Below are 23,527 nucleotides of genomic sequence, written 5' to 3'. Positions count from 1 at the left end.
TGCCTAGTTAAATAAAGGTTCACTCTCAGTTGCTAAATAAATATATATATTTAAAGACCAAGTCCATTATATGGCAAGAACAGCTCAAATAAGCAAAGAGAAACAACAGTCCATTACTTTCAGACATGAAGGTCAGTCAATGTGGAACACTTCAAGTGCAGTCGCAAAAACCATCAAGTACTATGATGAAACTGGCTCTCATGAGGACTGCCACAAGAAAGGAAGACCCACAGTTACCTCTGCTGCAGAAGATACGTTCATTAGAGTTAACTGCACCTCAGATTGCAGCCCAAATAAATGCTTCACAGAGTTGAACAGACACATCTCAATTTCAACTGTTCAGAAGAGACTGTGAATTGCTGCAAAGAAACCACTACTAAAGGACACCAATAATAACAAGAGACTTGCTTGGGCCAAGAAACACGAGCAATGGACATTAGACCGGTCTGATTAGTGCAAACTTGGTCTGATTAGTCCAAATTTCAGATTTTTGGTTCCAACTGCCATGTCTTTGTGAGATGCAGAGTAGGTGAACGGATGATCTCTGCATGTGTGGTTCCCACCATGAAGCATGGAGGTGGAGGTGTGATGATGTGGGGGTGCTTTGCTGGTGACACGGTCTGTGATTTATTTAGAATTCAAGGCACACTAAAAAAGCATGGATACCACAGCATTCTGCAGAGATACGCCATGCCATCTGTTTTGCACTTAGTGGGACTATAATTTGTTTTTCAACAGGACAATGGCCCAACACACCTCCAGGCTGTGTAAGGGCTATTTGACCAAGAGAGTGACGGAGTGCTGCATCAGATGACCTGGCCTCCACAATCACCCAACCTCAACCCAATTGAGATGGTTTGGGATGAGTTGGACCGCAGAGTGAAGGAAAAGCACCAACAAGTGCTCAGCATATGCGGGAACTCCTTCAAGACGGTTGAAAAAGCAAAGCATTCTAGGTGAACTTGGTTGAGAGAATGCCAAGAGTGTGCAAAGCTGTCATCAAGGTGGCTACTTTGAAAAATCTCAAATATAAAATATATTTGGATTTGTTTAACACTTTTTTGCTTAATACATGATTCCATATGTGTTATACCATAGTTGGGAAGTCTTCACTATTATTCTACAATGTAGAAAATAGTAAAAATAAAGAAAAACCCTTGAATGAGTAGGTGTGTCCAAACCTTTGACTGGTACTGTATATATTTACACTGGTATATCTGCTGTCCTCTAGTATAAAGCATTTCACTGTAAAAACCCTTGCAAATGTAGTTACATTAAGCTAAGGATCTATAGTTCCCATTTCCCAGCGAGTCATTATTTCACAAAGGAAGTGGGGCTAAGTTGATGGCATTTAATCATTGTCACCTTTACTCTATGGATTTCCATGTCTCCATGGTTACTTCCAATCTGTACTGCTGAACTCCTAACTTTCGTCTCGCAATAATACTTTCCTCCCCAAACATTCCACTAGCCTATATCTCCCTGTTCCCTGTCCCCTCGTCTATTGCCCCTCTGATGTCAGACAGTGTCTCATACATCCAGCATAGTGTGGTGGTTACTGTTGATACTTCATAAGGTTATCCAGCTCTGTCTTGTTGATGGTGCCATAGGCCTGAGAATAGCTGCCCAGTTTGGCACGGGGATCCCCGGCAGCCACCACATTGGCTTTACTCTGGAAAACCTTCTTACTGAACCTGGGAGGGGGCCGTGCCTCTCGTGTCTGAGACTGGGACCGCTGGTTCTTTGTTTAACCCCCAAAAATAACCAAATGGAAAGAAAATATGGGTTAGAGGGGGAGACCAACATTTTATGAGGGGGAATATGGGACAAGTCCTTTACATCAAAATTTAGGCTACAAAGTCACATATCACAGCCGGCAGCTGAGTTCCCTGCTCTCAACAGGGTGATAATGAAACATTGGAAAAGGACACATTTCAGAAGATGATTCATGGCATTGACATAAAGTCTTCTCAATAGTGGCAGCAGCAACAGTATATGAGATCATAGAGTATGAGTTTGTTAAAAAAGCAGGGCAATGTCCACTCACCAGGCGTGCAGAGGTGACACATATCCCTGAGGACACAGAGGGCTCGTCTCTGCGGACCAGCGGGTTGTTCTGGGGATGGGAGAGGGTCAGGGAGAAGGAACGGTTGTGGCTGACAGGTGCTGAGCGACCGCGCTGCAGAATCTGCTCCATAGACTAACAGATAGGAAAAGAGATAGAGAGCGCGATAGAGCAAAAAAAGAGAGAGAAATTATTACAGAAAAATATCTCAATGCATGTATATTTTGCAGTGGACACTCAAAAGAACTTGTTGTGTTGCGTAGTGATCAACACAATGGCTCATAAATCTACAGTCCCTGTCTGTAATACACACAACTAACATGCTTGTCTATCCAGTAGTCTATATTTGAGACATTCAAGGTGCTAGCTGAAGGTTGCGTCAGTCTGAATGTACGGAATTGTGTGTAGTTTATTCTCTTGTATTTTGCTATGAACAAGTGACGACTAATCACTGCAACTAATCACTGAAGGTCCTAGTACGAGGACCGAGGAGAAACTGATGATTTGCACAAACACGTCACGTACACACATACAGGTGACTTCCAAAATAAAGGAAACACCAACATAGTGTCTTCATAGGGTGTTGGGCCACCACGGACAAGAACAGCTTCAATGCACCTTGGCATAGATTCTACAAGTGTCTGGAACTCTATTGGAGGGATGTGACACCATTCTTCCACAAGAAATGTCATAATTTTGTGTTTTGTTGATGGTGGTGGAAAACGCTATCTCAGGCGCCACTCCAGAATTTTCCATAGGTGTTCCATTGGGTTTAGATCTGGTGACTGAGATGGTCATGGCATATGGTTTACATCGTTTTCATGCTCATTAAACCATTCAGTGACCACTCATAATAATTTTTTGGGGGGGATGCTTATATTTTCCTGTAACAAGTCTGTAATGCAAATGTGTTTTTTGCATATCCCAACTCCCCCTGAGACACCCGCAGGGAGTGGGATCACGACCAGGGTCACAATTGTCAAGCGGCTCTTGAGCAACTGGGGGTAAATGCCTTGCTCAAGGGCACAGCAGCAGGTTTTCACCTTGTCGGCTCCGGGATTTAAAACAGCAGATTTTTCGGTTCCTGGCCCAACGCTCTAACCTTGAGGCTATACCTGCCACCCCCGTGCCCTGTGGATGGGGCTTTTTTTTTTTTACATGTCCCTAAGCATGATGGGATGTTAATTCCAATGTTAATTTTGGGGCGGCAGGTAGCCTAGTGGTAGGTAGCCTAGTGAGTTGGGCCAGTAACTGAAAGGTTGCTGGATCGAATCCCCGAGCGGACAAGGTAAAAATCTGTCCTTCTACCCCTGAACAAGGCAGTTAACCCACTGTTCCCTGGTAGGCCGTCAATGTAAAAAAGAACTTGTTCTTAACTGAATTGCCTAGTTAAATAAAATAAAGAATTGCTTAATTAACTCAGGAAGCACCTGCTTTCAATATACTTTGTAGCCCTCATTTACTCAAATGTTTCCATTATTTTGGAAGTTACCTGTAGGTATTGTATTACGTCATGTATCTCAAGAGGATATAAAATAGGTGATTTATTCTGCAAATCCAACAATCTTTTTGAATTGTTATTGATTATTGTTCCCTTGTTGCAGGTTGTATTGTATTTAACATGATCTGTTACATCTGTTGTAACTAAACTCTTTCCTGGGACCTGAGTTTTTCCTATTACAACTCAGTTTTTCTTATGACAGTGGTACTTACAACAGTGTTGCCGTTAGCGCCCTCTGCTGGCAGTACAGTTACATTTTCAACACTCATCTGTTGCTCCAATTTCCTGCTGGCAGTACCAGAGCGAAAATAGTGAGGTGGTCCAGCCAGACTTCTAACAAAACCATCTGCATGAGAGAAATAGAAGACAAATACCATGAGAAAGAATGTGCCTGTGTGTATGAAGTGTGAAGGTGTGTGTGAATGTGAATGGGAATGTTGGGGATCATATGCGTGTGTTCGTGTACTCACTGGCAACATGTGTGATGGGATTATATGTAGTCTTTCCCATGACGGGGCTAGCTGCAGGGCTGGTATTCTCCAGGGCTGGCAGGGTAGACACAGGTACTGGGGTGGGTATGGTGATAACTGGACGAGCAGCCTGGTGTTCAGTCTTATCATGAAAGGATTTAACCCAAAGGTCCCCTCCACCATCACCAGCCAGTGGGACTGGCTCCGGCCCGCCTTTGTTCTTCCCATTGGGCCTTTCCTTCCCATGGTCTCCACTGTCACACCCAGACCCAGAAACCGGCTCCTCTTTCTTCTTCGGCCTGGGCTGGATATTACATAGCATTCTCCTTGTGGTCCTCTTCTCTAGAATCATCTTTTCCACGGGACAGAGATAAAAGATGGATAGAGAAGACTGATTATAGATACTGTGCCTTTTTTCAGTCGTTAATAAAAATGTCTATTGTCATAATGCCTTGAAAGGAACTTGTTTCAAACTCTATTAGTAACTGTTCAACAATTGTCAGTAATGATCTACCCTAAGTCAACTAAACACAGAACACGAGACAGGTGTTCATCATCCTGCCTCCCCTCAGTATTACCTTGTACAGTTTGTTGCGGTACTGAACCACCGACAACTGGACATCATCATCCACAGGCAGGATCACGGCATGGTCCAGACCTGGCTCCTTGTCTGGGTTGTGGAATCTCCAGTGAAATTAACAGGAAAACACAAAGATTATGACATAACACAACACAAATAGAAAATAACAACATTGTTAAATCCAAGACTAGCACTACTCAATAACCATTGTAAAAGCAAAAAACTAACCAACATAGTGCAATAGTTTTAACCAGGGCCCAGGTCAAAGGAAGTGCACTATGTAGGGAACAGGGTGCCATTTGGGATGCAACAAATAACAGAAATGAACGGTATTAGCATCATTAAAGGATTCTAGCATTGTGACATATTGGCCTTTGGGTATATAATGCAATTTGTGACTTAAGTCAGCTTCCTTGCCCTTTGGGGTCTAGCCTGGATTACTCTAAACTGCTGATTTAAAAGGGCGTTTTACAATACATTTGACTGGACACGATTTATAACCAGCCTATAAAAACTTGTATAAACCACATTGCACTGCATTTTAATGTATGAGATGTGCTGTATATATAGATTGGACGTTACCTGGAGACGTAGAGGTGCTGCAGGGCCTGCTCAGCGGTCAGCCTCTTATCTGGGTTGAACACCAGCAGGCGACACACCAGGTCTAGGGCATCAGGGGGCACCGACGGCTGCAGAAGGTCCTCTAGAGGCACCTGGGGCCTGGCCACGCAGGCAGACAAATACAGACAGCAGCACTGTGAATAAATCAAGAGCCTGCAACTATATGGTTCTATCTGCAAAAAGATGATTATGAGATAATTGGCTTTAACGTTCCGAACCCTCATTGGTTTGAATGGTGTTAGCAACTTTTATTTTGCATTCTTTTGAACTTAACAGCACCAATTGGGGGTATTTAGAGTACTATATAGGTAGATAACTTTGAATATAACAAGGCAATATCAATAACTATATTTTGACAAAACTGCAGATAGAACCTTATAGTCTCAAGCTCTCAAAATGTCTAGACACCTTTATATAGACATATTTTCTTCTGTAGGACTTCCACTATGACTTACCTCAGTAGCATCCTCTGAATCACAGAGGCACCATACTCAGATCTGATCGAAAGTACGTCTGAAAACAAAATCACATATCATTACTTAAGTAATGATCAGTTGGTCAGTTAACTTGGTCAGTTAGAGGCATAAAAGCGTGATTCCACTACTAGTGCTCAACAAGCAAATACCACACTAGCAGTTTTCTGTGAACTGTGCAGCCAGGAATGAATACTCACCCTCTGGGCTAGGGTATGGAATGGCACTCATGATTTTTTCTATCTGGTTGATGGTGGAGGTTCCAGGGAAAAGGGGCTTCCCAAGCAGCATCTCTCCTAGGATACAACCTATACTCCACATGTCTACACCCTTTGTGTACCTATAGGAGAAATCAAAGTATTTCAGTGATTTCACAGGCACTGGCAGGTTTCTGCAAGAATACTTACATTCCCATTGGGTGCATTATTTGATAAGAAACCCAAGTTAACACTAAATCAAGAAAACAGTTCACTCTTTCAGAGATGTATTCAAGCCTGAAGAAGTGGCCTGAAGAAGTGGCTTCAGTTTATTGAGAAACTACAGCAGGTCCCAGTGCATGTGTACCTTGAAGAGCCCAGCAGGATCTCAGGAGGTCTGTACCACCGCGTCGCCACATACTCTGTCAGCGCCGGGTTCCCAGCATCCTCCTGGATCTGGTAGAGAGATCTTGCTAAACCGAAGTCACACAGCTTCACAAGGCAATCCGTGTCAAGCAGAATATTGGACGGCTGTGGGAAGAGGAATGCAAATTCAATAATGTCCTCCAAATGGTTTTTCCTTTGGATAGCGTCACCCATACTGGTGGCACCAGCACATCTGCAAATGCAATAATGTCATATTCTCAATATGCACACTTCTTAGTACACTGGCAATTTAAACATTCTACTCTACCTTCTGGTCTCTGTGGATGACATTGCCTGAGTGCATGTATTTGGTGGCCTTAAGGAGTTGATGCATGACATAGCGTTTGTGGATGTCTTTCAGCAGGTTGCCTTTCTTTATCACCGCATGCAGGTCAGTGTCTGCAACACACAGGTGGTAAAAACACTAATAACCAACAGGAATCATCCAGCATTGAACATTCATCCATACCACACTCAGAATAATGTCACCTTTCAATAAAACACTCAATGAATAACAAACCAGACACGTCACGTTTCCCATAAACAATCTGCACACTCCTGCAGTGCCCCAAAATTAGCCAGGGTTGGACAAAGGAGGCATTTTCCATGGTGGGGTATGCCAGGGAAAACATGTGCCGTGATGTTGGCCCACACTCAGAGATTAGCCTGCAGAGATCAGAGAGCAGTCCAATGTGTGGACTCAGCAGGCATCGCAGGCAGCCAAGAGGAGAAGAGCCCTCCCCTCTCACACCTCCCTCTGGTGCCAGGTTTAAACTGCTGCATAACCTTGCAGCTTCCCTGCCTGACTGCCTACATTCTTTCTGTGTTGTTATTTCATAATGGCCGACCTCATCAAATGTATTACAAGGTAGGTGGAAAATAATAAATACAGTGGGAAAGCCCTGAAAATGCATTTTATTGGGTATCAGGGTGATTTTGACCATCAAGAGTCATCGATGCAAGCATCTTGCATGTATATCTGTTATTATTAATAGGCATGTAATATTATATAGCGTGCAACCATTTCACAAATCACCACAATCCTGAAGTCAACCGACAGAAGATTCAAAATGGATGTCAATAGACAATCCACATAAGAGTCCTCACCCATGTATTCAAAGACCAGGTAAATATCGTTGTCATTTTGAGCTCTGATGACGTTCAGCAGTTTGATGATGTTGGCATGATCTCCAAATTCCTGCAGGGAGAAATACATAACTGTTTGAAAAAGACACAAGCACGCACACACAGTCCTCAAAGACCACCGTAAATGAATTAAAACAATGTTATGACCGAACACCCCCCCATTCACATCGAAGTTGCTGTAGTGGAGCGGGTAGAGAGTTTCAAGTTCCTTGGTGTCCACATCACTAACAAACTATCATGGTCCAAACACACCAAGAAAGTTGTGAAGAGGGCACAACACCTTTTCCCCCTCAGGAGACAAAAGATTTGGCATGAGTCCCCAGATCCTCAAAAAGTTCTACAGCTGCACCATCGAGAGCATCCTGACCGATTGCATCACCGCCTAGTATGGCAACTGCTCGGCATCCGACCTTAATGCTCTTCAGAGGGTAGTGCGTACAGCCCAGTACATCACTGGGGCCAAGCTTCCTGTCTTCCAGGACCTACAGTACCAGTCAAAAGTTTGGACACACCTACTCATTTGAGGGAATTTTCTTTATTTGTACTATTTTCTACATTGTAGAATAATAGCGAAGACATCAAAACTATGAAATACCACAAACGGAATCATGTAGTAACCGAAAAAGTGTTAACTTTTTTTTAAACAAACCCTTTGCCTTGATGACAGATTTGCACACTCTTGGCATTCTCTCAACCGGCTTTCTATTCATTTTTTATATAACCTTTATTTAACTAGGCAAGTGAGTTAAGAACAAATTCTTATTTACAATGACAGCCTACCCTGGCCAAACCCTAACAACACTGGGCCAAGCCAATTGTGCGCCACCCTATGGGACTCCCAATCACAGCCAGTTGTGATACAGCCTGGAATTGAACCAGGGTCTGTAGTGATGCTTCTAGCAATGAGATGCAGTGCCTTAGACCGCTGTGCCACTCGGGAGCCCAAGGCTTCATGAGGGCAGTCACCTGGAATGCATTTCAATTAACAGGTGTGCCTTGTTGAACATTCATTTGTGGAATTTCTTAATGCGTTTGAGCCAATCAGTTGTGTTGTGACAAGGTAGGGGTGGCATACAGAAGATAGCCCTATTTGGTGAAAGATCAAGTCCATATTATGGCAAGAACGGCTCAAATAAGCAAAGAGAAATGACAGTCCATCATTACTTTAAGACATGAAGGTCAGTCAATCTGCAAAATTTCAAGAATTTTGAATGTTTCTTCAAGTGCAGTCGCAAAAACCATCAATCCCTATGATGAAACTGGCTCTCATAAGGACCGCCACAGGAAAGGAAGACCCAGAGTTACCTCTGCTGCAGAGGACAAGTTCATTAGAGTTAACTGCACCTCAGATTGCAACCCCAATAAATGATTCATAGAGTTCAAGTAACAGACGCATCTCAACATCAACTGTTCAGAGAAGACTGTGTGAATCAGGCCTTCATGGTCGAATTGCTGCAAAGAAACCACTACTAAAGGACACCAATAATAAGAAGAGACTTGCTTGGGCCAAGAAACATGAGAGATGGGCATTAGACTGGTGGAAATCTGTCCTTTGGTGATGAGTCCAAATTTGAAATGTTTGGTTCCAACCGGCAAAAGGGTGGCTACTTTGAAGAATCTAAAATCTAAAATCTATTTGAAAATATAATACTTTTTTGGTTACTACATGATTCCATATGTGTTATTTCATAGTTTTGATGTCTTTACTATTATTTTACAATGTAGAAAATAGTAAAAATTAAGAAAAACCCTTCAATGAGTATGTGTCCAAACTTTTGACTGGTATTGTGTATACTAGGTGGTGTCAGAGGAAGGCCTAAACATTTTTTCTAAGACTCCAGTCACCAAAGTAATAGGCTGTTCTCTCTGCTACCGCACGGCAAGCGGTACCGGAGTGCCACGTCTTGGTCCAAAAGGCTCCTTAACAGCTTCTACCCCTAAGCCATAAAACTGCTGAACAATTAATCAAATGGCCACCCGGACTATTTACATAGACCCCCACCCCCCCTTTGTTTTTACACTGCCGCAACTTGCTGTTTATTATCTATGCATAGTCACCTTACTCCTACCTGCATTTACAAATGACCTTGATTAATTTGTATTACCGCACATTGACTCGGTACCAGCACCCCATGTATATAGCCACATTATTGTTCTTTTATTGTTACTTTTTTAAATGTTTTTTTTATTTTTTACTTGAGTTTATTAAGTAAATATTTTCTTAACTCCATTTTCTTAAAACTGCATTCATTGTTGGTTAAGGGCTTGTGGTAAGCATTTGATGGTAGAGTCTACACCTGTTGTATTTGGTGCATGTGACAAATAAAACGTGACTTGGTTTGACTACAAAAGGGAGAATCTTCTTAGGGATGGTGGCATAACAGTCTAGATGGTGTTGGGATGGGTCAATGTTGAAATGCTATGTGATGTAAACCATCCAGAGACTGGGGTGCCAGTGTTTCTGGGGGAGATAGTAACAGCCTTATTATGGACACTCACACACAGCTTAAGGCCCTGGCCTCTGTTTTCCCTGGCTGGAGTGGATGGTGGAGACTGGAGACCGATAAAAGCGGACCACACTGTTTACTTGTCCTGTGTGACCAGTTTTCTATCCATTTTCATGAGGACAGAATATATGGTCACCATTTGAATGATTAACTTAGCACCAAAATCACACAGCAAACTTTCCCCAACACTGTTAGTAGTCTCTTTAAATATCCTTAAGCCTCTTTAAATATCCTTAAGAGTCTAATGACGCACCCATGCATCAATCGAAATAACATAAGAAAAAAAATCCATCAACATCCAACATCCTCAATCCACTGCATCCACCTATGTTGGCCTTCTGCATCTGAGATGGAAGGCAGTAGTGTAAAGTACTTAAGTAGAAATACTTTAAAGTACTACTTAAGTAGTTTTTTGGGGGAGGTGTCGGTACTTTACTATTTATATTTTTGACAACTTTCACTTCACTACATTCCTAATGAAAATAATATACTTTTTACTCCATACATTTTCCCTGACACCCAAAAGTACTTGTTCAATTTTGAATGCTTAGCAGGAAGGAAAATTGTCAAATTCACACACTTATCAAGAAAACATCCCTAGGTCTACTTCTTCTTATCTGGGGGACTCACTAAACACAAATGCATTGTTTGTAAATTATGTCTGAGTGTTGGTGTGTGCCCCTGGCTAACCGTAAGAAAATATATTAATACTTTTATTTTTGATACTTTAAGTACATTTTAACAATTACATTTACTTTGATACATAAGTATATTTAAAACCCCAAAACCTTTGGACTTTTACTCAAGTACTATTTTACTGGGTGATTTTGTCACGCCCTGGTCAAAGTATTTTGTGTTTATCTTTATGTATTTGGTCAGGCCAGGGTGTGGCATGGTTTTTTTGTAATTGTGGTGTGTTTATCTTGGGGTTTTGGTGGTGGTATTGGGATTGTTGTTTAGTGGGTTATCTAGCAAGGTCTGTCTGGAGCTGTCTGGAGTGGTTCTCAATCAGAGGCAGGTGCTTATCGTTGTCTCTGATTGGGAACCATATTTAGGCAGCCATATTCTTTGAGTTTGTCTTGGGTGATTGTCCTTAGTGTCCTATGTGTCTTTGTTTCTTTCGCATTGTTAGTTGACACAAGTATAGGCTGTTTCGGTTTTCATTACGTTTATTGTTTTGTAGTGTTTAGTGTTTATTCATTGTTACGTTTGTTTGAATAAATATGGGTCGCAATCGACACGCTGCAGTTTGGTCCGACTCTCCTTCATCACCACTAGAAAACCGTAACAGATTTTCACTTTTACTTGAGTCATTTTCTATTAAGGTATCTTTACTTTTACTCAAGTATGACAATTAAGGTACTTTTTCCACCACTGGTGGAAGGTGGCCAGGCTACAGCGGTGTTTGTCAGACCACGAGACATTCCGAAAATTGATCTTCTCACTAAAACATCTGTAGTGTCCGAACGGTTTGGCTTAACTAATAATGAACCAATCTATGGAAAGATGAGATTCCCATGAACACGATGGAGTTCTCAGTTTTGCTGTACGACCCTCACAAGTGTCACGGGACTCGTCTGAATGTTGGGCTACTGAGTGGCGCAGCGGTCTAAGGCACTGCATCTCAGTGCTAGATGCATCATTACAGACCCTGGTTCGATTCCAGGCTGCATCACAACAGGAGTGTTTGGGAGTCACAGGGTGGTGCACAATTGGCCCAGCATCGTCTGGGTTAGGCTGTCATTGTAAATAAGATTATTTTCTTAACTGACTTGCCTAGATAAATGAAAAAGGTAACCTGGTACCGGTTCTATCTTTTAAATGGAAGTATGGAGGTAGTTTTGTGCAAATAAAAAAGAAGGCATAAATATGTGTCCAAAAAACAAAAATGTTTCCTGAGCTTTCTTATATCTCCTTTTTGACTGTTTGTTTTGCCATTTATGAATGTGTTATTCAATGTGCTTCTATGGGCTATAGCAGTAAAGGCCAAATTCTATATTTTGTCAAACCAATTTTTGTATATATTTGTTTTACACCGACAAGGGTCCTAATTTTCTAAATCAAATAGCTAAATTATCCACCATCTTAAAATAATTCCATATGTTAGTTTACATATGGCACACCCCACCCCCCAGAATAACTCAACAGAACTGTCTCTGTCACATTAGCAGAGGGAATGATCAGTTTACACATTAATTTAAAAACCATGCCATAAACATTTTAGTGTCCATTTTGTTATCCATAATCTCTCGTGGACAGACCATGTCTACGTGAGATTTTTGGTTCTTGCCTATGTTATTCACAACTTTTTTACTCTTCCTGAAGAGCAGGAGCCATCTGGTGTTTACATTACGGTATGCAAGCACGGCCCCAGTTTCCACAGCAACAGGACCATTCTACTCTGGCTGTGGAGCTGGCTGCAGGCTGCGCTTGTGCTCCCTTCAAACAAAACCCACTTCAACTTTCCATTTGTTGTTAATATAACCGGTGTGAAATGGCTAGCTAATTAGCGGTGCGTGCTATTAGCGTTTCAATCGGTGACATCACTTGCTCTGAGACCTTGAAGTAGTTGTTTCCCTTGCTCTGCAAAGGCCATGGCTTTTGCAGAGCGATAGATAACGATGCTTTGTGGGAGGCCGTTGTTGATGTGTTCAGATGGTCCCTGGTTCGAGCCCAGGTTGGGGAAAGGAGAGGGACGTAAGCAACACTATTACACTAACTGATATAGGTATTCATTCTTACCTGAAGAAACATTATTTCTCTGAATGTCCTCTGTTGAGAAAAAAACATTGTGACAAGTCAATCTTAATTGACAATCTATTTAATCATTAACAACAACAAAAATAATACACAAGCTGTTTGAGAACCCCTGGCTGTTACAGTATTTCATAAAATTATAATTAGATATAGTCAAGGTTGTTGAACAGAGTCTTCTTTGCTATGCTCCAGAAACCTGCACAACATATACAGTATTAAGGTTATACCTCTGTAGCTACACCTTGTTAGTGGCAGACAATGTCAATGACCAATATCATCATGTATCACAAACCTGGGCATCAGTCCTATTCCTGAAGGCATCAAATATTTTCTTAACAGCCACAACTTCTCCTGTCTGCCTGTCCACAGCCTTCCATACAATCCCATATGCCTGGACACAGATAAAGAAATATAAAGCTTTTAGTGAATCTTTATAAGGATTAAAGGTTAAACAAACTGCTACAAGACTGCAGTTGAGCCCCAAGAGAAACTAAAATCACAATATGAAAACAGACAGTGAAGTAGAGTGGAGAGTAAGGAAAGACAAAACGTTCTAGAGAGACATTACTAAGCACTTTTAGAGTCAGCAGCACATCGAGGAGAGGTGACTGGTTATGACAATGGGTCCCCCGACAGACAGCCCAGTGCTGAGCTGAGAGAACACATGATCAGGTTCACTAGACACTGGTCCCTCTGTGGCCAGTCCCACCTGGCGTCAATGACATCCTGCTTAACAAGCAAAGCAAGGTTTACTTTAATATTATCAGACGGAACGAAAACTGGAGAAATAGGGGTTGTCAAGAAAGACTTTCTTACATGTTTTTGACAAATTACTGTCTTGGAACTTATGATTGTATTCTTGGTATTGTAACCTGGGAATAGTGCCCAAACACATTATTTTCTTGGGTAAAATTAAACTGTAGTTAACTGTTAACAAGTGTAATATGACCATTGGCCTCCCCTCAAGGGAAGATTAGTTAGCATCTGTATGATGTATCTACATGACTCAACAGTGTCCCAGGTTTACCACCTGGCACTATACAGTTCAGAGATAGATCTGGCCTCCCGGATGCTTATAACACATGGCGTGAAACTCTCTTCTTGGTTTGTCAAAGGGAATGAAGGCAGAGATTCCATTATACTATGTCTGGGGAAAAACAAAACAAAAGCTTTGGACTCTAAAGTCACTGATTTTTCTATTTCCCTAGTATCAAAGTCTACTGATCTGGCTGAAAGAAACAGCTTGTTCTGAAAAAGTAGACAATCCTCTAGCTTATGACATCATTATTCAAAGGAACTTTAATTCTGGGGAATTGTAAGAATTTTTCTTCATGGAAAGACTGGGGAAGAAAAACTGAAATGCTGAAATGTGTGCAATTGAAAGTAATTGATTGATTATTCATTTAAAATACATTTTCAAAACCGACAGAAAACGTAAACAACTAATTGCTTTTTGTAGCTACTATTATTGTTTGACAGCAGCGTGCAATACAGCTGTCATTCATAAGTTCGACCTTCTTCCCAACAATTAACTTTTCACAGAACTATAAAAACCGGAGACAGCCTAGATTACTTACCCCCTTTCCAAGTCTTCTTTGTATTTCATATTTCATGGAAATATGATCCTCCACCTCTGTGACGTTCATCCTTATTCTTTGTTTAGATAACTCTATGCAATGTTTCTCATGCCTTAATTACAATGTAACAGTCTCAGCCCCAAGTTGAAATTCTGAAAAGAAAAGTTTGATCATGAACGTTCTGAAAACATGTGATTCAAGGTATCAACTTCTTGGAGCTGGAATCTTCACACCCTTTCGTTTGAATGAGTTAAATATAAAACACGTGATTTTAGCTAGCTATGTTGTTTAGCAGCCAGCAGCATGCAAGCTAGCCCCTTTGAACTTCTGAGCTAATGTTGAATGGTTACTGATCAATCACAGTCGTTGCCCACCGATACATTCATTCACAAATATATCGCTAAAATAAAATGACCCATGGTCTCCTTTGAAAGCACAAAAGGTCCGGTTCAAGGATATCAGCGACAGCCAATGGTGGTTTGCTGCTGGATAGAAAAAAAAGCATATCGGGTTATTTTTGTAATTGTTTGTTGTCCTGGAGACGCATCTTTGCGGCTGAACCCGTTCCCGACCGCTTTTAAAGGAGCCATATTCTTTATTTTCTTAACCGAATGTCTTATCAATATGTCCAAGATACAAAGCAAAAGGTGCAATGAATAACCATAGAATTCACACATAAATGTTAAAACATGATTAAAGGCGGACACCAAAGTTGGAGGTAGATTTTTTATTTTTATTTCAACAAAAAAAAGATGTTACATGCTTTTTAAAATTCAAAGTTGCATTATTTACAATGATAAATCTTAATAAATATGCTCTCCCTAATTATAATTGAGGGGTGAAACATTTAGTCAGCATCCCAAAATGAAGAGAGAATTCTATGAATCCACCTGTCTCCATTGCCCACCTGATGTGGCCAAACCCTCACATCTAAAGAAAAGCTTCATTATGCACATTAACTGAAGTAGTAGTACTACTATAATATTTTACTCAAATCAAATGAGAAAAACAAAGCCATTGACAACAGCCACATTTCCTTCACCAGAGTGTTTCAACATAATCATCAATAAGGGTGCATTACATACAACTCATATGTGAACCAAGTTAACCTAACCATCTGTTATAACTGGAGTTAAAGTAATAACCTCTACACAAGTACAACTGTCTCGGAGTGCAGATGGGGAACAGCAATATACTGGATTTCACCCAAAAATTGCAGTTTGTTCTTTTCTAAATGTTATTTCTATCACTTGTCAAGAGATTCTCCATCCCTTATCAAGCCAACCAAACGTCTTAAACCACGCCCGGTCACTTTATTTTTTACATGTTTTACGTCTCGTCTTCAGCTAAAGTGACTTATAAAGGGATCAGACTCACTGGGCCTTGTGTTGATATTTCAAACCAGTAGTAAACATGGTTCTACGTAGATTCAAGAATGCAGGCTGATACAAGCAGCCTTAACACAGTACACCGTCACTCAGGCTGGAGAACTACAACTCAACAAGGCATCCAACTGAACAGGAAGACCACCCCACTAGGCAAGGCCACCGCACTGGATGCTGCCAAGAGTCTAGGTTAGAGTTCAAAGGAGAAGACAGACAGATATATACTGTACCAAAGATGGGAGGAAAAAAATATACTATTCAATGGAATAATACAAAGCATAAACAGGGGTGATGACTTCGGAGACGTGTAGAGGAGAGGAAGGAAGGGGTTGTACAATGATATAAGAAAGGTGACAACAGTCCTGGATGATGTGGGTAGATTAGGAGGAGTGTAAGAAGCGGTTGAAGGCATTGTAGGCTGACTCCAGGTCAAACAGCATCTGGCGAACCTGGGAGTCGTCCAGCTCATCAGAGGCTGACATGCTGCTGAGAGTGGTCAACCTACAGAGGAGAACAAGCAACTCTTGACCTTCTGAATTACTATACTATTTTTATTTAACTAGGCAAGTCAGTTAAGAACAATTTCGTACTTACAATGAAGGCCTACCCCGGCCAAACCCCTAATCTGGACGGGCCAATTGTGCACCGCCTTATAGGACTCTCAATCACGGCCGGTTGTGATGCAGCCTGGAATCGAACCAGGGTCTGTAGTGACACCTATAGCACTGAGATGCAGTGCCTTAGACCGCTGTGCCACTCGGTGTTAGTGTTAAGCCTACTTCGTCATTCTTAGACAACAAGAGCCGGTTTCCCGAACACAGATTAAGCCTAGTTTAAAGAGCATGGTCAATGAGGATTCTCCATTGAATCTGCTACTTAGTCTAAGACTAGGCTTAACCTGTGTCGGGGAAACCAGCCCCTCAATGTGTTTAAATGAGGTACATCTTTACCAGAGGCTGACTTTGTCCTTGGCCTCATTGTCTGGGGGCATGTTGCTCATTCTGTTCATGGTCTCCATCAGCTCTCTCAGGTCTGGTTGGATCTGAACAATTCAAACCAATTAATCAGTCAGTCAATCAAACATAGGGCCTGGTGTAGTTCCTAACCACTTTACCTGACAGGTTATATGGCAGCGTTTACAAAGGCAGCCCAATTCTGATCTTTTGACCAATCAGATCAGATATTTTGCCAATAAATGGTATTTTGACCAATCAGATTTTTTGCCAATAAATGTGCAAAATATTCAAATTGGGCTATGTAGCCTATAAATAGGGACCCCGAGGTTTTCCCAGATCTAATTATAGGTGATATGTTAATGTTCATTGTCAATTGTCTCAGTCCGATCTATTTACCTCATCCATGGCCCGGATCTCCAGACGTAGCTTGTCCATCACAGTGATAAAGAGCTGGGGATAAGAGAGGAGAAACAGAGACAGAGGGCAAAAATGTTTGACTATTTCACCATCTGTCAGCAACCTGAAATGTACTGCAGCACAAGCATACTCTTTAAAATGTGTGGTCCAATCAGTCCAAGCCTATCAACGAGTGAGCGTTATATGTCCTATGATACCAGTATATCAAGTATTTCCTCTCTGTTCAGCAGCCCTTTCGGATATTGTCAGGATTGATGTGGGATGCAATTTGCTGTGGCACTTGAATCAAATAAAATATTATTTGTCACATACATGTGGTTAGCAGATGTTAATGGGAGTGTAGCGAAATGCTTGTGCTTCTAGTTCCGACAATGCAGTAATAACCAACGAGTAATCTAACCTAACAATTCCACAACTACTACCTTATACACACACAAGTGTAAAGGGATGAATAATATGTACATAAAGATATATGAAAGAGTGATGGTACAGAACGGCATAGGCAATATGCAGTAGATGGTATCGAGTACAATATATACATATGAGATGAGTAATGTAGGGTATGTAAACATATAAAAGTGGCATTGTTTAAAGTGGCTAGTTATACATTTTTTACATCAATTTTTCCAATTTAAAGTGGCTGGAGTTGAGTCAGTATGTTGGCTGCAGCCACTCAATGTTAGTGGTGGCTGTTTAACAGTCTGATGGCCTTGAGATAGAAGCTGTTTTTCAGTCTCTCGGTCCATGCTTTGATGCACCTGTACTGACCTCGCCTTCTGGATGATAGCGGGGTGAACAGGCAGTGGCTCGGGTGGTTGTTGTCCTTGATGATCTTTATGGCCTTCCTGTGACATCGGGTGGTGTAGGTGTGCTGGAGGGCAGGTAGTTTGCCCCCGGTGATGCGTTGTGCAGACCTCACTACCCTCTGGAGAGCCTTACGGTTGTGGGCTGAGCAGTTGCCGTACCAGGCGGTGATATAGCCCGACAGGATGCTCTCGATTGTGCATCTGTAAAAGTTTGTGAGTGCTTTTGGTGACAAGACAAATTTCTTCAGCCTCCTGAGTTTGAAGAGGCGCTGCTGCACCTTCTTCACCATGCTGTCTGTGTGGGTTGAACAATTCAGGTTGTCCGTGATGTGTACCCCGAGGAACTTAAAACTTACTACCCTCTCCACTACTGTCCCGTCGATGTGGATAGGGGGGTGCTCCCTCTGCTGTTTCCTGAAGTCCACGATCATCTTTGTTTAGTTGATGTTGAGTGTGAGGTTATTTTCCTGACACCACACTCCGAGGGCCCTCACCTCCTCCCTGTAGGCCGTCTCGTCGTTGTTGGTAATCAAGCCTACCACAGTAGTGTGGTCTGCAAACTTGATGATTGAGTTGGAGTCGTGCATGGCCACACAGTCGTGGGTGAACAGGGAGTACAGGAGAGGGCTCAGAACACACCCTTGTGGGGCCCACAGTGTTGAGGATCAGCGGGGTGGAGATGTTGTTACCTACCCTCACCACCTGGAGGCAGCCCGTCAGGAAGTCCAGTACCCAGTTGCACAAGGCGGGGTCGAGGCCCAGGGTCTCGAGCTTGATGACGAGTTTGGAGGGTAAATGGTGTTAAATGCCGAGCTGTAGTCGATGAACAGCATTCTCACGTAGGTATTCCTCTTGTCCAGATGGGTTAGGGCAGTGTGGTTGCATTGTCTGTGGACCTATTGGGGTGGTAAGCAAATTGGAGTAGGTCTAGGGTGTCAGGTAGGGTGGAGGTGATATGGTCATTGACTAGTCTCTCAAAGCACTTCATAATGACGGAAGTGAGTGCTATGGGGCGGTAGTCGTTTAGCTCAGTTACCTTAGCTTTCTTGGGAACAGGAACAATGGTGGCCCTCTTGAAGCATGTGGGAACAGCAGACTGGGATAAGGATTGATTGAATATGTCCGTAAACACACCAGCCAGCTGGTCTGCGCATGCTCTGAGGACACGGCTGGGGATGCCGTCTGGGCCTGCAGGCTTGCGAGGGTTAACACGTTTAAATGTTTTACTCACGTCGGCTGCAGTGAAGGAGAGTCCGCAGGTTTTGGTAGCGGGCCATGTCAGTGGCACTGTATTATCCTCAAAGCGAGCAAAGAAGTTGTTTAGTCTGTCTGGGAGTAAGACATCCTGGTTCGCGACGGGGCTGGTTTTCTTTTTGTAATCCGTGATTGACTGTAGACCCTGCCACATACCTCTTGTGTCTGAGCCGTTGAATTGCGACTATACTTTGTCTCTATACTGACGCTTAGCTTGTTTGATTGCCTTGCGGAGGGAATAGCTACACTGTTTGTATTCGGTCATGTTTCCGGTCACCTTGCCCTGGTTAAAAGCAGTGGTTTGCGCTTTCAGTTTCACGCGACTGCTGCCGTCAATCCATGGTTTCTGGTTTGGGTACGACAGTTGCTGTGGGTACGACATCGCCGATGCACTTGCTAATAAACTCGCTCACCAAATCATCGTATTCATCAATGTTGTTTGACGCAATGCGGAACATATCCCTTAAGGGTGCACCAACACAGTGTTCTGGGACGAGCCAGAGAATGATTCAAATTAAGAAAATGACTTAATGCTGAAACAGAATGTACTTTATTATTCAATCTATATGGGGCTGTAAAAGGCTTCAATGTTGGCCAAAGGCCAAAAGACCAAAGTGAACACTGGGATTGAAATCACTCAGTCAGTGTTTAATGTCATGGGCATGGCGAAGAGACCTACCGATACGATATCTGCAATGCAGCGATTCAGGTTGCCCTTGTCATCCTTGATGGTGATTGGTCGATCCTCCTTGATTCTCTCCATAGCTAGCGGGCAGTCAAGCTAACATAAAAGAGAAGGGAGATGAGAACAACATATGGCATAACCCAATTTACTCATATTCAGATATTGTTCTATTGTTCAGCAGCCCGCAGAGTTGCCTAAAGCACTTATACATCTGGGATCAGCCACAATGCGTTACATTGAGTGGATCTTCTATCTGCAAGACCGACACTCTACTCAAAGCAGTGTGACTGATATAAACTCACTCTGTACTTCCTGCAGAAGTCATCGATAGAACCCACGTCAGATCCCTGGACCTGTTTGAAAGCAGCCTTGTATTGCACCAGCAGCCTGGAGCAAGCAGCCGTGTACCTGACAGAAACACACAGTAATCAATCTCATAACATATTTTCAAACTCTAATGTTGAAACAACCTCATACATATACAGACAATATTTTAAAACACACACACACACACACACACATTTATTTACAGTCCATGCGTATACAACCAGTGAAGTGTAAACTCACTCATTAGGGGTCACACAGTCTTTGATGTAAGCTTTCTCCAGGGCCTGAAGTGTCTTCACCACAGCAAACAGCTCTGCCATGTTGTCAAACCTTGATTAATACAAGCACAATGCTCAATGTTAACATTTAACCTACATGGATTGTGAATAGATTATATTATTAATTTACAGTCAATGTTCACTTACTTCTCTCGTTCTCTTGCATTCTTGTACAATTTTACTTCCTAAAAAAAAACAGAAAACTGTATTATTTTTTCTTTCTGATAAAATGCAGGTACAAAAAGCAGGTAACAGCAGGAAACTCACAGCCAAATTAAATATCTAAAAGAGCTCCACCAAATGTACCACAAGAAGCAATTATGCAAACCCTACAAAACTCCACACCACTTACCTCATACAATTCAGGTTTATTGGCAGGAGCTATAATGAAGAGAAATATAAAAGTATAACAGTTACAGATGCTTTATAAGACAAGCACATTTCTGATGATCATGTCTATAAAGTGCATATTTTATTTGAACCTTTATTTAACTTCAGAACAAATTCTTATTTACAATGACGGCCTAGGAACAGTGACTGGGCAGAACGACAGATTTAAACCTTGTCAGCTCGGGGATTCAATCTAGCAACCTTTCGGTGACTGGCCCAACGCTCTAACCACTAGGCTACCTGCCACCCCATCTGTGACTATTTCAAGGCAAACTTGAAAGTTCCAATGCAGCAGTTTTTATCTCAATATCAAATAATTTATGGGTAACAATTAAGTACCTTATCGTGATTGCTTTCAATTAAAATGCACCAAAAAATTGCTTCTTAACAAAGAGCAATTTCTCAAGCAATAATTGTGCTTGGACTGTCTGGGTGTGGTCTGAGTGCAGAGGCAAAAACAGAACATGTTTTTTATTTTTATTTCACCTTTATTTAACCAGGTAGGCAAGTTGAGAACAAGTTCTCATTTACAATTGCGACCTGGCCAAGATAAAGAAAAGCAGTTCGACAGATACAACGACACAGAGTTACACATGGAGTAAAACAAACTTACAGTCAATAATACAGAACTATTTCTTATTAGTCTATTAACTAATTTACTGGCCAAAACTCAATCCCACCAAAATAGGCAGAAATTTCAGGTATTTTCAAACAGCTCTTACCCTAAAAGGGTATTATCATCATTTTCACAGTATTACTCCAACCTCAGTGTGGATATATAAAATACCAGAAAATTGTGTTTCTGACTGCACTAGGCCTTCAATATATAATAACACATGCCATTTCACAGACAGTCGCTTTGTATAGAAGTGACTAAGTCATGCGTGCATACATTTTACGTATGGGTGGTCCCAGGAATCGAACCCAATTCTCTGCCATTGCAAGCGCCATGCTCTTCCAACTGAGCTACAAAGGACCAACTTACCTCCTCCCATACCTCCCGTGACAGGTATTCCGTGAAACATAGTGAATGCTGCTCTCACAACTTGATCTATTGAAAGTAATACACGTTAACACAAATCTATTACAAATTATTCAGTTACAGTATAAACAGTGTTGACAGCTAGGAAGGTCAGACAAACCAATAACTAAGAGTTGGAGGATGACATCAGTAAGTGAACAACCGCCAATTAAAATACATATCAAAGTAAATGAATTGACTAAACTGTGGCTGTAACGTTACAGATCTGTCATGTTAGCTAGCTAGCTAACGGCTGTCACTATAGCAAGAGAGAAGAAAAGCAGGAAGAAGACCTCTCTTGGATTGTAAACACGTAATGTAGCTTAGCTAGCTAACTACATGTTGCTAAATTAGTGGTGAATTCATCTCATTACAGATCTTGGCAAGGGCCATGACAAGATAAATAGATATCAACAACAACATTCAAAAGTGATGAGATCCTTTATGAAAAATAAGCTAGCTAAATAGCTAACGTTAGCTAGTTAGCGTTTCCTTTGTGATTTATTTAGTCTAAACAAACACTTAAGGACACATTATATTGGATGGATAAGTGAGGACAATTCACGGTACCGCTGGTATGGCGATTCAAATCGTATACACATGTTATACGACCAATATCTGAATAATAAATCAACATTTGCTAGGAATATTCCACTCACCCTCTTGGCAAACTGAAGTGACATCAGTGTAAACCCTTCACGGTCTATGGTGTAAACACACCCCTCGCGGAACCAAAGGACCCACAGTCGTCAAAACATAAGGTGCCCTTCTGTGCCTCACTTAATTAAAGTCATATAATTTGAAATAAGTATTAAAAAGCAAACAAGACAATTTAGACACTTGTCACCACTTGACGAAATGTAGCTTTTTTAAATGACATGTTCTACTGATATTGCCATAAAGTGAGGGAGTGGAGTTTTATAAGAACTATCTGGCGCGCGAGAGAAAAAAAGTATTGCTTTGCTAGGTTTTAAAAAAAAGAATTAGAAAAAAATGTGGGAAAAAAACTCTCCCCTTGTACCTCTACAGTCGCTCTGATACACTAACTAAAGCTGGTATATGTTTTGACAAATGTCGTGGGTGAAGTTCCTGTTTCATTAGTCTTTATTTTGTCATCCAAAGCAAACGGGGATTTCAATGCAAATCGAAGAAGGCTGGCTTCCAAACGTATTATTCATTCGTGTATGCAAGCCTGTCCTTTCTTACCACGTAAACCTCCAAAGCATAATCTCAGACTTCAACACAGGAGTGTGGGGTTTGGCTGAACACTGTAGACATCAAAGGAAAGGCAAAAAAAAGGTACTGTACCTTGAAAAACTTCTGTCCCATTGGTTCTGAGCCAGTCAAAGGGTAATGTCTAAGAAGGGGTCCAGCTTTTGTCAAATTAGCGTCCATATTTTTTTGGCACTTTAGGTCACCCTAATCATTTGCCTAACCTTAACCTAATTCTCCTAACCTGCTATGTTATTTCTCCAAACCTGCTACAAATCTGACCTAAATTTGACAAAAGCTGGATCCCTTCTAGCCATGACCCAGTCAAAGTGCTCAAAGTGAATGTTGTCATGAAAACAAGATACTCCATTACTATGATTCTTTATCGTAATTAAAAAGATAGAGGACTCTAGTGCCCAAAAGCCTGTTTTAGCATGGGCAGCTCCATTGAGTACTTTCATAAATTTGAAGTAATC

The 23,527-nt window shown here is 41.6% G+C and overlaps 2 protein-coding genes across 4 annotated transcripts; both read right to left on the bottom strand.

Annotated features, from left to right (window-relative positions):
• Window positions 1–1,132: 1,132 nt before the first annotated feature.
• On the bottom strand, window positions 1,133–14,815 carry LOC109904654 (mitogen-activated protein kinase 15-like). Its single transcript, XM_020501838.2, has 14 exons — window positions 14,321–14,815; window positions 13,036–13,134; window positions 12,729–12,758; window positions 7,441–7,531; window positions 6,602–6,732; window positions 6,275–6,438; window positions 5,911–6,050; window positions 5,693–5,750; window positions 5,199–5,336; window positions 4,615–4,720; window positions 4,037–4,388; window positions 3,779–3,912; window positions 2,048–2,200; window positions 1,133–1,741 (listed from the first exon to the last, which is right to left on the bottom strand). Exons 1-14 carry the CDS (start codon window positions 14,387–14,389, stop codon window positions 1,556–1,558), a joined length of 1,851 nt encoding a protein of 616 aa, XP_020357427.1. The 5' UTR covers window positions 14,390–14,815; the 3' UTR covers window positions 1,133–1,555.
• A 217-nt stretch (window positions 14,816–15,032) lies between these two features.
• On the bottom strand, window positions 15,033–23,527 carry LOC109903365 (VPS28 subunit of ESCRT-I). 3 transcript variants are annotated; one of them, XM_020500016.2, is made up of 10 exons: window positions 22,499–22,535; window positions 21,804–21,869; window positions 20,781–20,809; window positions 20,576–20,613; window positions 20,391–20,480; window positions 20,126–20,231; window positions 19,818–19,919; window positions 17,058–17,111; window positions 16,656–16,747; window positions 15,033–16,206 (listed from the first exon to the last, which is right to left on the bottom strand). In XM_020500016.2, the coding sequence occupies exons 2-10, from the start codon at window positions 21,841–21,843 to the stop codon at window positions 16,086–16,088; spliced, it is 672 nt and encodes a 223-aa protein (XP_020355605.1). In that variant the 5' UTR covers window positions 21,844–21,869; window positions 22,499–22,535; the 3' UTR covers window positions 15,033–16,085. The 3 variants fall into 3 exon arrangements, with proteins under 3 accessions (XP_020355605.1, XP_020355606.1, XP_031644789.1); XM_020500017.2 differs by lacking the exon at window positions 22,499–22,535 and adding an exon at window positions 23,148–23,527 and having other exon boundaries at window positions 15,986–16,206; XM_031788929.1 differs by lacking the exon at window positions 22,499–22,535 and adding an exon at window positions 23,046–23,106 and having other exon boundaries at window positions 15,986–16,206.

This window comes from Oncorhynchus kisutch, linkage group LG14 (assembly GCF_002021735.2).
Source record: "Oncorhynchus kisutch isolate 150728-3 linkage group LG14, Okis_V2, whole genome shotgun sequence".
In the NCBI taxonomy this organism is placed as follows: domain Eukaryota; kingdom Metazoa; phylum Chordata; class Actinopteri; order Salmoniformes; family Salmonidae; genus Oncorhynchus; species Oncorhynchus kisutch.
The sequence above is the reverse complement of the archived record's forward strand: the minus strand, read 5'-3'. Positions and strand labels throughout refer to the sequence as shown.